At 38.0% G+C, this 15,102-nt stretch overlaps 4 protein-coding genes and 1 long non-coding RNA gene across 7 annotated transcripts in view; 3 read left to right on the forward strand and 2 right to left on the reverse strand.

Moving 5' to 3' along the window:
* The window catches only part of LOC108631120 (uncharacterized), a 36,355-nt gene extending 32,155 nt beyond the window's left edge, over positions 1-4,200 (reverse strand). Inside the window, exon 1 of the mRNA XM_018034837.2 lies at positions 3,602-4,200. The gene's annotated coding sequence lies outside the window, so the exon portion shown is untranslated. The remainder of the gene's footprint in view (positions 1-3,601) is intronic.
* Positions 1,116-3,591, forward strand: LOC113465087 (uncharacterized). 2 transcript variants are annotated; one of them, XR_003389914.1, is made up of 5 exons: positions 1,116-2,433; positions 2,729-2,965; positions 3,032-3,100; positions 3,175-3,429; positions 3,501-3,591. It is a non-coding gene; the product is annotated as an uncharacterized LOC113465087 (long non-coding RNA). The 2 variants fall into 2 exon arrangements; XR_003389913.1 differs by having other exon boundaries at positions 1,116-2,965.
* Positions 4,201-8,215: 4,015 nt separating the features above from the next.
* LOC108631139 (COMM domain-containing protein 7) lies at positions 8,216-9,109 on the forward strand. Its single transcript, XM_018034872.2, has 2 exons — positions 8,216-8,421; positions 8,677-9,109. The coding sequence occupies exons 1-2, from the start codon at positions 8,373-8,375 to the stop codon at positions 8,850-8,852; spliced, it is 225 nt and encodes a 74-aa protein (XP_017890361.1). The 5' UTR covers positions 8,216-8,372; the 3' UTR covers positions 8,853-9,109.
* Positions 9,110-9,261: 152 nt separating this feature from the next.
* Positions 9,262-13,269, reverse strand: Ripk5 (receptor interacting protein kinase 5). 2 transcript variants are annotated; one of them, XM_018034871.2, is made up of 5 exons: positions 12,658-13,268; positions 12,416-12,586; positions 9,921-12,356; positions 9,700-9,843; positions 9,262-9,396 (listed from the first exon to the last, which is right to left on the reverse strand). In XM_018034871.2, exons 2-5 carry the CDS (start codon positions 12,537-12,539, stop codon positions 9,380-9,382), a joined length of 2,721 nt encoding a protein of 906 aa, XP_017890360.1. In that variant the 5' UTR covers positions 12,540-12,586; positions 12,658-13,268; the 3' UTR covers positions 9,262-9,379. The 2 variants fall into 2 exon arrangements, with proteins under 2 accessions (XP_017890360.1, XP_017890359.1); XM_018034870.2 differs by lacking the exon at positions 9,262-9,396 and having other exon boundaries at positions 9,447-9,843; positions 12,658-12,813; positions 12,893-13,269.
* A 62-nt stretch (positions 13,270-13,331) lies between these two features.
* The window catches only part of FoxP (forkhead box transcription factor P), a 234,346-nt gene continuing 232,575 nt past the window's right edge, over positions 13,332-15,102 (forward strand). The window contains exons 1-2 of the mRNA XM_026818637.1: positions 13,332-13,902; positions 14,186-14,283. The gene's annotated coding sequence lies outside the window, so the exon portion shown is untranslated. The remainder of the gene's footprint in view (positions 13,903-14,185; positions 14,284-15,102) is intronic.

The following is a 15,102-nucleotide window of genomic DNA, read 5'->3' on the forward strand; positions in this document are numbered from 1 at the left end:
GATTTTCCGTACCGACCGCGACGATGATCTTGAAAACAATTACAAACAGCTCGCATTGTGGAGAATATTATACTGTTGTACTGTGATGTACTGCGGCCATCATGTTCTGACCAGCGTGTTGTTGGGTATGCCTTTTGTTGTTTTTCTTTCAAACTACCGCTTTTCCTGTCCTTTTGTTTCTACCTCCAACATTTTCCTCCCCTATTGCGCTGTCTTGGAACTACGCTTGGAAATGCAATGTTCAAATGGCGAAGGTGCGAATGGTCTCTATGCTCTCTCAATTTTCCTTCTTCGATACTGTGTCCAATTCTAGTTTCATCTATATTGCTTTCACGTTTTTCAACCTCTGCTTGAATTCAGAGATTTTCCATTCAAAAGTGAGTAATCTGTACCTCGTAGCCAGCAGTATCTAACTTCTTCATTATATGTTTGAGCACAGAACACAATATAAAAAACATGGATTGAGAATAAAACAAATTCTCAGTTCTATTTTCCTTGCTCACGTAATTCATCAGATGTTGACCTAACATAAACGTGAAGAATCCTCATTACTCGCCGCATACCACTAGGGTGAACGCGTACTTGTCGATCATTATATTGATTCAAAGTTCAACGAGTTAAGTGCACATTTCATGAGTGACGTGTTACAATAATTATGAAATGAGAGAATGTACATATATCGAATGCGAACATAAAAAAAATATAGCCTACTGGAAGACAGGATGGACTACACGAAAGAACTGTGAAGAGAACGGTAGCATGGTTGAAACGCTAGCCATCACTGATCGAGATTTTTGCGAGAGACTATTCTGGCAGGGTAGAAACATTTTACGCTCGACATTTCTCGAAATGTGCAAATGTATGAAATGAAAAATGGCGCTTTATTAAAACGGTTAAAATGCTAGATTTTTGTGAGCCTTTTTTCTGCTGTTTTTCTTTTCCAGCGATAAAATAGAAACTTAATGACATGCATGTTATAGTGCGGGCTAACGCGAGAATTGTTAAGTAATGAGAAATGCAGTACATACTGTATATTATATTCGCTATAGCTACGAAGATAAATTATTGGGAACTGTTGACGTATTTTCAATTTCCCATAGAGCGTATCGGCAATTTATTTGGCATACAATAAAACACACTAATGAACCAATACTTATTCATCCAGAACACGGTATTATCGCGACAACGACACATCGATTACAATTATTTCCCGCTTAATTACGCTGCTTTGAAATGATCAGCAAAATGTAAAACGACATCCTGTTTGTTACGTGATATCGCGTTACGTATCGGAGCCAGCTTCTGCCACGAGCCTGCTGTTTACCCGTGCTTCAGCCATTCTGCAACGATCACGAAGCCCATGTGCAAAATTAGTTTGAACGCGAATCAAATCGAAATGACCAAGGCGATTTCCCGGGAAAATTCGTGAAGGCCGGATTACTGGAATGTACGACCCGCTCAGGTGAAATATTTTCTAGCAGTCGTACATCACCTATTGACAGTGTTATTGATCATAGCGGAGAACCGTGGAATCGAAGAAAGCAATCAACGGGGACATTCGATCTGTCTCACTGACAAAGCGTACACCAGTCCGCGTCAACCTACGCTACGGAATGCGGTGTTAACGGCAATGAAATCTCTCGCGAATGGACCTTTTGAAGTTAAACAACGGATACATAAATCAACCGAACGTCCGTATTCACACTCATTCAACTTGATCCGCCAAAAAGGGGATGAAAGCGTAAAAAGGAAAAAAAATAACAGGAAACAGGAAACAGGAAATTTATTCCGTATTCCATCCAGGGGACTGGGTTCCCTGACGGATTAAAATTTCGTCATGCTAATCCTTTCGCAGAGTGTATCCATGGTGTTCATTAGTGAAGATTACGTTTCATGTGTTCTATTGGCCAACTGTTTAATTGCATGCCTGTTTACACGCTAGATGTTCAAAGCTATTTAAATCATAAAGTCCCGTTTCAACTGCTCTCTCGTAGATATTATTTTAACGGCTACAGAGATTCGTTTTACGGTGAAATGGTTAGTTTTGAGATCAGATAAAATTCCCCTCTTCTACCCCCCTCCCTGTTTACCCTGTGTACACGAGCTCGTAGCACGAAATTCACGTCAGTTTAATTCTAAACACGATAGCGTTGCCAGGGCCTCTTGTATTATTTTATTATTGAACAATTTGAGAAACACGTTGAGCCAATTAAAGCAATCGTTCACTGGCCGGTCGATCACCTATGGCGATTAAATTAATATGTCAAATGGATTTTCCGATAACAGGAAGATTTACCCTTTTGTAATCACCGCAAATATCGTCGTTTAATTGCCTCCGTGAATGAAAAATTTCTTCCCTTTGCCGGTCACTACTAAATAAGACTGCCTTTTCACGACGCCAGGAGCGACTAACGAACGAATAAGAAAGTTCAAGTGAGTTTCCATTATCGTGCACGAAAAAACAGAATTAATGAGTCCACCTTTTTCCATCTTCCCTCTCTCTCTCTCTCTCTCTCTCTCTCTCTCTCTATCTCTCACTTTCTTCATTCCTTATTTTTTTGTAATCCTAACTTTTTCGCTCGGCACCGCATGAATTGAAGCACGTCAATGATTTTTATTCTCAATCCCGCCGACGCGACGTACGAAGTACGGTGCAATCGTTTTTTACACGAATATCACGTTTCCCTTTCGCCTTTCAAGTATGTCCTTGTTTCAAATGGTGAACCAGCGACCAGGCACGGCTTTACCAAATTCAGGACGACTACTATTTATTCTCCTACGTGCCGAACCACAAACTTATTGTGCATTCAGCGATTTGCGCCCTGGAATTAGCTTACACGTTAAACCACCATCCGATTACCCGACGGATAATTCGACTTGCCGTAGTCGTACATCGGGCGATGGAAAATCACCTAAGCTAAATTCAGTTTCGCCGACTTTCCCGGTTGATGAATTAAAACGAACCGTAAGTGGTCTACGCGCCTGAGTTGCGGTAATAAGTTTAATCTAGAGCGTTAAACAAAATTCGTAGGTTTACGCTCACATTTCCACGCATCGCTGAGAAATGGCATACACGAACAGAGACGCGCACAAGTTATAGGTAAAAACGCGGATAATATATCTCAGACATCGTGGTGGGCAAAAAGTACGTCTGTTCTTTTCACCCGCTTTTAGACAAAAACGGTTGACACTCGAAAAGAATTGAAGTAGATACGGACGTTGTTACACGGACAGATACTTGTACGATCCGCGCACATCGAGAGGGCACAGGTCACAGACAAAAAAACGCGCGTGTTGAATGAATGCCCAATGAGTTTCCGAGCCGTAAATAAAACCGACCACCGGGAAAAGAAGGCAGAGGAAACGGGGGGATGAGATTATATTCAACCCGAGTTATTCCTTTTATAGATTCTTTTCTTCAAGTAACTTGTAAGCCATTGACATCATCGAGACCCTTCGTTTTTTGACGAGTGCAAAGTCATACACGTTAATTGTTTCAGCCTACTTGGCGTAACAAACGGAGGAGAACAACGATCAAAATTTAATTAACGGGTAAAATAGGAAGGGAAAAAATGTCAACAGCAGTGCAAAGCGGACTTACGTGTCTTTCTCGTGACATCCTGCGGCGTCGACAGATTGCAAGATCGTCGAGTTGGACACAAGACAGATAAGATGTTGACATCCCGCTGACAAGTTGTCGCTTGTTTAACGACCCTCCGAGTTAGCCCGTCGTTCCGAACGTATCATTTTCCAGGTACTTGACGCAGCGCTTCCTTGTCAAAGTTCACGCCTCGAATGCACCCCAAACGAGCAGAAGTTTAATGACATTGGAAAGATCATTAAACTGAGCCGCACGCTAATTAACCTACGAGGGAATAAACAACGCTCGGTGCGATGGCACGACACGTAACGAGGCTGTTCGGAACGCCGCGAGAGGAAAAGCCAGAGGAGACGAGCCGAAGGGCGCGAACAATGCGTCGCTAATGGAACGCGCTCGAGAAAAATCGTGAAACTCGCTCGGCAATACGTCCTTGTGTCTAAGAACGAATTATTAATTAAACGAAATGAAACCGTGAATACGTAAAACTGTATCGATCAATTGTACGCCGAAATAAAATAAGCCGTGAAAAAATCGCCAACTACAAGACGCGGGAGACGCGTGGATTCGACGTCGAACTCGTCGTGAATTGCACTGGTCGGTTCAGCCCTTTACCGAGTCGTAGGGGTGGCGGCGAACGTGAACCGGAGAAGGGATAACGCGATAGAGGGAGAGAGGGAAGGGGAAACGAGAGGGGGCGAGAGAGAGAGAGAGGTTCGTCGATGGTAAGAGGAAAGATAGTTGGTGGGAGGATGAGCATGGAAAAGGAGAAGAGCATGGTGAATATATACCTAGCAGCATCCTCAGCGCTGAAAACCACCGTGGAACATCTCGCAAGGTTCCCATGGGAATAAACGAGAGGAAAAGGAATGGATGGGGGAAAGAAGACACGAGAGCCAGTGGCCTTTGCGAAATTAAAACAAAAAGCGTAGGGAAACACATCGTGTCTCTCGAAACGGACTGCTACACACAACGTCGCTACTCTCTCCTTACCTCCTTCCCTTTTACGCCCTCGTCGCTCCTTTCTCATCGCGAGTTCACACAACCGCACTCTTTCCTACCGTCCTGCGCGCCTGTTTATTCTTTTTCTATGTTGGACGGTGTCGTTTTTATTTCTTTCTGTCGTTTATTACGCGTCGGCGTACACGTTCGGCGTTGCAACAGTATTCGACAACGTACTCCGGGTACTGGTCCGCGTGGAGATGGCTCGTTTCCTGCATACACATTACTGCTGCAAATTTTCGGTGCCCAAATGTGCGCGACATTTTAAAACATAAAGTCCGTTTTCTCACGTGTATTAAGATCGATCTATCTCGCTTAACATCCTCGATTTATCCAGCCTTGTAGCCAAGATTTACTCGTTCGCTGTTTGATGCATGACCAGTTCCTTCTTTCTCTCGTGACACGAAGCCCCGGGGATAATACGTCCAGTAGGATAAGTAACCGTGGATCTTGATAGTAATAAGTTCTCGTAACATTGCGAGCAAAGCCGCGCAGACCGTTCGAAAGTAGACCGTCCCATATTTATATGTACCCATGGATGCGCCTCACCTTTCCCATTCGTTATGTGCTCCTCTTCCATAGAATTTAATTCGTGTTCGCATTTGATACGTCCTTTGTCGGCGAGAGCGCGTTTGGGCGTACCATTTAATTAAAAACCATTTCAGTCTTCTCGCCTTCCGATGGAAAACAAATCTTCGAAAAGGGGAAAATAGGAAAAAGAAGATGCGGTAGAAAGCAGTGCGCGCACGACGGCATAGAGACGCCTACGCAATTACCTCGACGGAGCGCTTTAAATTTTCCCCAAATTACTGGGCCGTGTTTCACGTCGTCCGCGAGCATCCAAACTCTCCCTCAGTTACCCTCTTTTACGCCCTTATTTTTCTCTTAGGCTCAACCTGTTATCTTTCCCCCCCGTTTCCCTGTATTTCTCTTTCCCTCTCCCTTCTCAACCCCTGTCTATCTCTTTCCACTTGTGTTTGAAATAAAAGTCGATCGAGTGAGCACAAGGGCAAGCAGACGAGCAACCGATTCGTTCATCTTCTATAGATTTATCGCTCAGTTCTCTCGCAGCAGTTTGAGGTGAATCGGTGCCACGACGACGGCGAGAATCGAGAAGGTGAAAGGAATAGCCGAACACGACGAACGTGTTCTAAAACGTGTATAGAGCGCGATGAAAAAGGATACGACATGGTGCGCCCTAGCGACTCCGGTCACCAAAGGGAGGTCATGATTAATGACAAGCCGACGCGATTCGAATTTCGTGGTAACAGGGTAGCCTGGATATTTTAAGGATAACCCAGGAGACACACGCTCCTGGATATCTCATCTGACGCAAGCGCCTCCGTGCCGCCCCACCCAGTTGCAGGAATCGTCACCAGTACCAACACGACTCCGTGATAGTGTAAAGGATCTCCAGGACGAAGCCTTCCCTACATAAAAGAGGAGCGCACGTGGTTATTGGACTGCGGCTTAAGATTTTCATTAAACCCGGTGGGGGGTAAAAATATACATCACATAAATTTAGCGATAATTTATGAAGCTACATCGTACGTCGTGTTATATTACGAAGTATACCCCTTTGGGTATCCGAGTAACTTTTACGAAATTATTCCCAGACATTCACTCTGACGCACAATCATTTTTATTTCGAACGCGTTTACAGAGAACACGATGCATCGTACGTTTCTGTCTGCATATCTGTGTGATACATTTTCCTACTAATTTGAAACGAACGGGGAAAAGGAAGAAGCTATTTCTATCTAAATCCAATTTATTCTGACGTTACTTTCTACTAAGGACAAAATAAAGTAATAAGCAACTTTATATTCGAGCAATCTCATATTTGTCTAGCTATCGTAGAATAACAGTGAAACATGAGATATTAAAGAATCGTGCAAGAAATTAAGTGATTAGGGAGATACAAGGAAAGCTTGAAAAGAGGTACCTTCGGGGATACTTTTTAAAACGTAGCGTAGCCGCTTATACGAATTTTCCCCTTGAACTGGCACGCGCCTTGCCTGCTGTATAACGTCCTTTTCCCTTCCTCAATTTTATGGCTATTGCTCTTTCTCTTTCCCCGTTACCCAGTTATTCAATCGAATCGCCCTTTATAGCTTTACGGTAAATGTGTGCCCACTGTCAGTCACAAAACAGGAATATTTTTATTTAAAAATATACAAAGTGTAGAAAAATAAAAATATCGATAAAAATAGTATAAATTTCATCGTTGATCATATAATCTAGTCTCTTGCCTGTATAAAGTCTAAATTAATGTTTAGGTCTGTAATTATGATAACCCGATCATAATCTCCGGTGGCTTGAAGCAGGTACACACGAAGAAACTTAGAGAACTTATTACCAAGTGACCTACAGCCAGAGTAGCTTAAGACAGATATATCATTTGGGTGTGTGGTTTAATTAGAAATTCTAACAAGCTTTGGTAACAAATATGGCGCATTTCGAAAGTTTCGATGTACCGTTTGCGTGACATTAAACCATGAGCTTTTGCGTCAGAGATTCATCCGTTGTTCCAGCATCGGGAATCCCGGGAAAACAATGGAGTGGTGTACAAAATTTGCATTTTAGATAGCACCGCGCACGATATCTCTCGTTGATTATCGACACGAATCTTGACCCGAACGACTCGGCGGTCGACAAACTGCTTCATAAGTGTTAACCGGAAGGACGGTTTAAAATTCCAATAAATTCTCTCCATTCTTCATCGCATAAAAATGTCACGGATAACACGCACCGTTCAAAGTGGTTGTCTGGAAGATATTATTCTCGGTTTGCAGCCGGATACGCAAAGACATTCATATTTATTATGTTCGCATGCCTTGTCACGGGGATCTCGCTAAAAGAAATATCTGTACTTTACAAAAATCCGTAACATTTTCTCGTACAGTCACAGGTCAGGAATTAAATTAAGTACCGTGACACTTGGCGAGGAGCTCCATTTGTTATCAGTTATTACGTACTTCTTTGTTCAAAAAATATGAAATACCTTTCACCCTTAAATTTATATCTGTTACAGTCATGATAAAAAAAATTAGAAAGAGGATTCTCATCATTATCGTTGGTAAAGACCAGAGATAAGGAGAGGAAATTCCTTTTTAACTCGATACTCTGATATACGTTTCGCGTCGCGATATTTTTTGTTCGCAGTTCGAATTATACTTGATATCCTTATTAGAACGTCTTGCATTCATTCCTTGCATTTCATAGTTTAATATGCAGAACAAATAAATTCTGGTTCCTGCTGCTTTTCATTTACGATTTCATGATTCATCTCTTTTTTTGTTTTGTGATTGAATTCATTACTTTCTAATGAGTTAGAATTGACACGTACGTTTAATACAATAATTTATTATTCTTTACATGATGACTGACACAATTTTTCTTACAATTTAAATCCATCTCATTTTTACATTTTAATATGAATCTTATTGTGGTGGCTGAATTCTCTAATATGCTGCAGCTGCTGATTGAGTAGACATGTACAATTGAACAAGCCATTGAGCTTTATCCTAAGCTCAATGAATATAGTACACCGAAACCACCCGTTTTGCATTTCTCTTACAGTTAGACGGACCGGAGTCTCTGTCTCACACTGTAAACCTCAATGTCAGTGTGTGAATTTCACATCTACACCCACACCAGATCACAGATAGAGCTCAATGGACAAGGCGTATACAATACAGTCGAATGTTAAATAGAAAACGGATTAATAGTGTATAAATAAAAAGACAAATTACATAGTGTTGACTACAAAATGGTTAAAAATATTACGAAAATTACTGATATCTCGTGGAGATTTGGTGGTAAGACTAAACTAACCTTCGTAAACAAGACCAATTTGCTTTGCATATTCTCATAATTAAATTATACAGTGTATTTTAACTTTCTTTCGTAAAGTTATTACTGACCTGTATCCTGAAAACTCTATCTTAAACGCAACTTTTAGTTTGTAATAAGAACTAATAACTGCTCACATAAATGAGGTTAACAAAAACAAATTGTGGTAGTTATTAATAAATAATCAGGTACAGCATAAAGTAAAAGTTTTATTTTTACAGTGACTGCAGCAAGCAATGAATCCGATAACATGGGAAAATCATTTTTACAATTGAAGTTGAATTTAGAAGAAAATGGTAAAATTCAAAATGTTTTCGTAGAAATGACAATAAATGAATTTTATAAATTTCTGCATGCTCTAGAGAAAGCAAAATGTAATCTTGACTTATTACTTTGAATATTAATGCTCCAATATAATTATAAGGTAGCGATAGTATCTTAATACAATTTATTGTCTATATATCTCTATACAGTATCATTGTATATTTCAAAAATATAAGATACATATTACGTTAGTATTGTAAACAAAATAATATAATCAAGTTGTGATAATTGACAAATGTAAGAAGGGATTGATTATAACAAGGACTCCTTTGTATATATAAGTAGTTCATGAAAAATGATGTAATATAAAAGCATTATGGGGTTGTAAAACTATATCTTTTTCTTATGCCTCAAATATATATACATATAAATAGTACTGTATACATATATAACATAATATCTCGATTTATGAAATACCATACCTTCACAGATCAGTTCTTCAGTGATTTACAAATATATACAGTTATTTATATTCTTGATACCTACTAGTAATCAAGAATATGTGTTACTGTCCAAATGTATAACAAATATCTCTCTTGTCAAATGATAAAATTTTTAAATTTCTTTTAAATTCCATTTCAAGATTCGCGTAGTTTACATTTAGGAGAATGTGTCATCTGAAAACAATATAAATTTTTATGAATGATGTAAGAAATGGAAAAAGTGCAAAGCAGAGAACATGAAATGCTTTCAAAATTCCCGCATTTGAATGTATAAATTAGAACACAAACTCGTTTGAAAAAGATTAGTCATGTGAAAAACAGGGTGTTTTACAGCTCTTATTACTTTACGTTTAGCAGGATTAGGACTGCCTACAACACCTCTTTGATTATAAGGTTCTGCTAATGCTAATGCAGGATTTTTTGAATCTGATGAACTTTCTTGTAGCTTCTGTGTGGAGAGCAGTTGTAAGGACTTGCCTCTTTCTGCTTTTTGTTGAATAGACTCTAACACTGCTAAAATAGCTCCAAGCAAAGGACGTTTGAATGGTTCTCCAGACCAACATTGTTCCATTAATCTCCAACATTCATCGTCAAAAGAAGGTAGCCTCTCTGGACGTATGCCTAGTCGGAATTAAAACAATTGTGAATTTAGTACAATTTACGAAATTAGAGAAATACCTGTAGCTTTTTAAATTTACCTTTTTTCACACTGGTCCACAATTGTTCTTTATTGTGGAATTGTTCGAACGCATACGGTAATTTTACATGACCCGCACAAATATACCAAAATAAAATTCCGAATGCATAAACGTCGACGCTACTATCATAATGACCCGAGAGGAGTTCTGGTGCCATATGAACTGGTGTCCCAACGATACTTCCCGACATCATAGCTTCCGTGATGCAAAACCCAAGATCAGTTAGTTTCGCTCTATTTTCGGTATCCAGAAGAACATTCTTCAATTTAACATCTCGATGTACAAGTCCTTGAGAATGAAGATAGCGTATTCCTTCTAATACATCTATTGCTATTTGTATACGTTCCGTCCACTCCAGACCAGCTCGTATTCCGCAATATAAATCACGATTTAATCGGTCTGATATTAAAAGAACTGCAAAACCGAGACCGGATGCTCCGCCGTAAGAATGATCAATAACTGAACCTCGAAGTTTTACTATTCTTTTATGATCAGGAATAGATCTGGTATAATAAAACTCCATAGCTAAATCATTCCAATGTCTCTCATCTGGAGGAATAACTGATTTAACTGCACAGGGACCTGGTGCGCCACCCCAACCGTCACAGGCAAATACAACTCCATACTGGCCGCGGCCAATTTCCTTATTATAGTGCGGAATCCCATAACGAACAGCATCTGTCATTGACGTTGATTCTAACGCTAACCTGGCTAATCTAGGAGCGTGATATTTCCTTATAGCTACTCTTTGTTCTTCTGTTCTCTCCAGCTTTCCGGAATAATAATTTTCTAACGATCGGAGAGCCGCTTGAAATGAATCGTGCGAAGATTTCAGTTTATCCCTAAACTGCATTGATATTGTTTTGGCTAATTTTACAGCTGATAAAGAATTCAATATTTCAATAGTAATTTTTTTTTTCCAAACCACATCTAACGTGGGTGTTGGTGACCACGGCAAAGGTAAGGACTTAAACAGTTGCCTCAATCTCTCCAAAAATGAGTGTACCAATGATGGCGAGGAATTATGTAATTCAACATTGTACGCTGCTGACAGTATTTGCTTCAATGCATCGCTAGCTAGCAAGCAAGTATCACGTTCGCAAGATTTTTCAAGACTTATCAAACAGCGCTGCAATGTACCAACGAAAGTCTCGCGTAAACAGTTAACAGAATTTACCAATTGCTTCGCAACTTTTTCACCCAAACGGCCGAGTACTACTCTCTGAACTTCAGAAGTTGCAGCTCTCACAGTCGCAGACCATTCTGCCTTTTCGGTATTGTTAAAAGGAGTACTCTGATACGGATATACATCATTGTTGGATAATAGCACATCGTTTTTCATTTCTTGAATAATATTTTGTATCAGTTCAGTTAGTTCTTCCTGGTTTTCGTTAACAATCTTCATTAAATTAGCATATAATTCGTTTTCCTTCTGTTGAGCATATTGTATTCTTTTAGGAGTTATTTGAATCTTACGTGCCATATCAAACGCACTTAGAACGAACTTTCTCAAACTGGTTGTATGTACTTCATTTAGACACGTGCTGGCATTAATTAGATAAGTTTGTAAGCATCCACGAATAAAATATAAAATTCGCTCCGTTTTTTTGCATGAATCTAGTAGGTCGCTAGAGCTAAGGGCAAACTGTCCGGCACCTAGCCAAGATAATTGATCGACCTCGACTGATTCTTCTATTCTAAGAAAGCCTAAACTTGTCAACTGATCCATCCATGTCAAACCAAGTGAACTCATTCTGTCAAAATCAATACCATTGTCATCAGTCTTACTTGATGTGGAATCATTAGAATTTAGTCGATTTTGAAGTCTATGTTGTTCAGATTCAGTCAGTTCAGCATCAATACTGTTGATCGTGATATTTCCCAAAGATGATATAAAAAGCACTGGGTTGAATGGATAAGTTTCTTTTAAATCTCTTAATTCCTCTAAATTCTGTTCCGTTAAAGGTTGTTCTCCAAGGGCATATAAAAATATTGGTAGAATAGATAACAACTCTTTCGCGAGGATTTTAATCGCACCGTTATTCGGTGCAACAAATATTTGAACACCATCTTTCAATATAGGCTGATCGAGTTTCACTTCGAGCACTGTAGGACAAGTTGTGTCCTCAGTACCAGAATTTGTTAGGTCTTCAATTGGAAGAGTACTCCAAGGTTTTTCATTTACTGGAACGTTTTCAACGACTTCATATTCTAAGCCTAGTGTAAGACTAATATATTTTGTTGGACCATAACTAAGCCTGATCCATCGCCAAATTCCATTACATACTGGTAAGACATCAGCAGATATTAAGTTATTTACTAATGACGCTTTTGCCCTGCTGTCTTGTCCAAGGATTACAATAGCTGGAGAGTTTGATAAAATGTATGTTATTCTGTCTAACGTTAGTGAAGGTAACAATGCTTCCACAACATTTTCTGCAACAAATTCGTAAATGAAATTTTATTCTGAGATTATTATAACTCGTTTTATTTACCTCCAGGGAAGAAATTTTCCAGGTTAATAACTTCCAATGCTTTTTGAGTTTCTTCAAGGATTTGCTGTAACTGACTTCGATTACGTTGATATCTTCTGAACTCTTGTGGTAACTTACTTACCATTTTTCAATTCAATGTTCAGAACTTTGGCACGTTTACTGTTTCTTATCCTAATAAAAATAAATACTGTTTTGTGTATGAAACTCACATAACTATGAAAGAATCTGTTCGTGTTACTAACCATCAAATTATTGAAGATGCTAGTACACACTTCTAATAGAAACTGTTTATAAAAATAGAAATATTCTTCTCAGTACCTCGTCCTTCAAATAATAAATAATTCTGACTTTCCTTTAAACGGCACTGTATTATAATTGCCAAATAAACGCAGCGCATGCTAACATAATATAACGGTTCTTCTTACGATGTTCACCACAGAAGTATTAGCAATATAAATATTAATAAAGAATTCTCACACTTAATCTAATAATATCACTCCCTTGACCAAATTGTGTATTTGTTTAAACGTTTAAACGATAAACTTTGCACAACCAGTGTGTCATTGCAGTGTTGATGGTGGAAACTAAGCGCGGTTGTTTTGACTCAAATCTATATAAACCGTTTAGTATATCTGCATTGGCATTCTGGGACTGGCTTCAACTGACAAAAAAATAACTGAATTGGATGATAAATTGTATGCACCATTTACTTGCGATGAACTGCTTTAGCATGTATGTATATGTACTGTTCGTTCTATGCGATTAAGGGAATACAGACAAGAAATGCAGAATAAACAAGATTCCCCCTGTTTCAGGAGATAAGTCCTTATGTACAAGTAGTGTAGGTATTTGCATACAAACACTTCATATAATGTAATACATATATATATATATATATATATATATATTTGTGTGATCATTATGTAGTAATTAAATGTAATTCGTCGTACATCTCGTAATAAATGATATTAGTTACATAATTCTTAACAGTTTTTATCGATGAGATGTAATTAAAGATATAATCAAAGTCTACAGGTAACCCCACATAACTTTATTTCTTTGTGATGTACATATTTATATTTACGTAAAGAAAAAGGGTTAGGTGCAACAAGCGAGAAAGGTCAGGGGAGAGAAGTGATTCTATTATCAGAGAGGAAATTTCCTTTCCGCTATTATTTTCTGCTTCAGATTTAAAGTCATTCATCGATTTTTAAAATTGTGTTGGTTAGCAAACTGGTTTTGTCCTAATTTTCATTCTCACAGACATAAGTTAAATCTATTGTCTAAATTAAATTTCTTGAATATTTTCTGAAGATTTTATTACACATTTATCTTTATAAACTGTTTTTTCTGTTCCAGATTTGCTTTTTCATTAAATATAAAGTTTCAAAAAGAATGCGCTATGTCGCTGCGCAGTAGTAGTGACGTAGTTTGTAGGTTTGTAGTTTCAAACTGGGAACGGACGGTGTCTGTGTCTGATCGTAAAGGTAAATTGCAAAACAATATCGTTATTTCAATTTAATTAGTACTAATTACAAGTGCATAGACACATTTGATGATACATTAGTGTAATAAGTCTAATGAAATTAAGTGAGAAAGGAATGATTCAAATCTTTTAGAAATAACCTTGGTACTTTCGAAATTTTCATTTCAATGTTTATTAACTATTAGGTTATATGTATATATTATATTATAGATCATATTAATTACTAGCTCTGTTTTTCTCATGGATTATTTGTATCTAAAAGATTCTTTTGTTTCCATTTACAGACTATTAGATGAAAGTGGCAATGAGACGACTTACGATTGCGATGTCATCCTCTACGGTCTGTGATGTCCGATGGTCAGTCCGGTTTCTCATTCGATTGGTGAGTCGTATGTTTTATATTTGCTCTTATTACTTAATCATGCCATAGACCTAAAGGCCTTTTGATGGAGCATAATGGTCGCCGATTTATAATCATGTATACATTTATGAGTAATTCATTTGCAGTACTTTTATTTGTTTTACATGTTTGTTCAAACAGACTATTAGATTCTTCTTACAAATAGTAGATAGTATTAGAATTTGTATAGATTACTTGTCTCAATCAAATTACGAGTGTACTTAATGTTGCGAATGATTAATTTCGAATTACGCTGTGGTTGCAGTACATAATCGCTATTTTTATTAGAATGACACTCTGTAGTATCCGGTTTTTATAAAGTTGCATAAACTATGTTTATCGCGATCGCTGTTACTGTTGCGAATTATAAATCTGCGTTTGTTCTTTGATCATTTGTTAATTTCTTTTTTAGAAAAGATTAGATTATATTCTTGCTATTTTGTTTTTAGTGTTGCGAATATGTATGTATTACGGAAATTTTTAGTTCGTATCGTAATTTGGTCGATCGTCAAGAATCACTTTTACTTTAATTCATTTATGCAAGAAAAACAAAAGCATACTTTAATTAAAATACAAATTCCGTTCTTCAATTTGTTTTGTTTCCTAACATAGTAACTAAAGGTATCCTCAAATTGCAGTAAGTACTTCTTACTGTGTCTCTTACTGCTAAAATAGAGTTCTACGTACCACGAGACTACTGCAGGCTGTTATCATGCTTTGTCAATGCAGAATTCACGTGAATTAGGAGTATAGTTAACTGTAGATGGTTCTGATTGTATAATTTTCTAACTTATAGTTGTG

This window comes from Ceratina calcarata, unplaced genomic scaffold, assembly GCF_001652005.2.
Source record: "Ceratina calcarata isolate Rehan_Ccalc_2016 unplaced genomic scaffold, ASM165200v1 scaffold81, whole genome shotgun sequence".
NCBI classification, from domain to species: domain Eukaryota; kingdom Metazoa; phylum Arthropoda; class Insecta; order Hymenoptera; family Apidae; genus Ceratina; species Ceratina calcarata.

What these genes read in the sequence shown, in the direction of transcription:
- LOC108631139 (XM_018034872.2), top strand. Translation starts at nt 8,373, where the DNA reads ATGGTTAAAAATATTACGAAAATTACTGATATCTCGTGGAGATTTGGT. An exon ending in TATCTCGTGGAGATTTGGTG is followed by an intron (nt 8,422 to 8,676) that starts GTAAGACTAAAC and finishes TTATTTTTACAG; the next exon opens with TGACTGCAGCAAGCAATGAA.
- Ripk5 (XM_018034870.2), bottom strand. Translation starts at nt 12,539, where the DNA reads ATGGTAAGTAAGTTACCACAAGAGTTCAGAAGATATCAACGTAATCGA. An exon ending in GGAAAATTTCTTCCCTGGAG is followed by an intron (nt 12,357 to 12,415) that starts GTAAATAAAACG and finishes AATTTGTTGCAG; the next exon opens with AAAATGTTGTGGAAGCATTG. An exon ending in GTGGACCAGTGTGAAAAAAG is followed by an intron (nt 9,844 to 9,920) that starts GTAAATTTAAAA and finishes AATTCCGACTAG; the next exon opens with GCATACGTCCAGAGAGGCTA.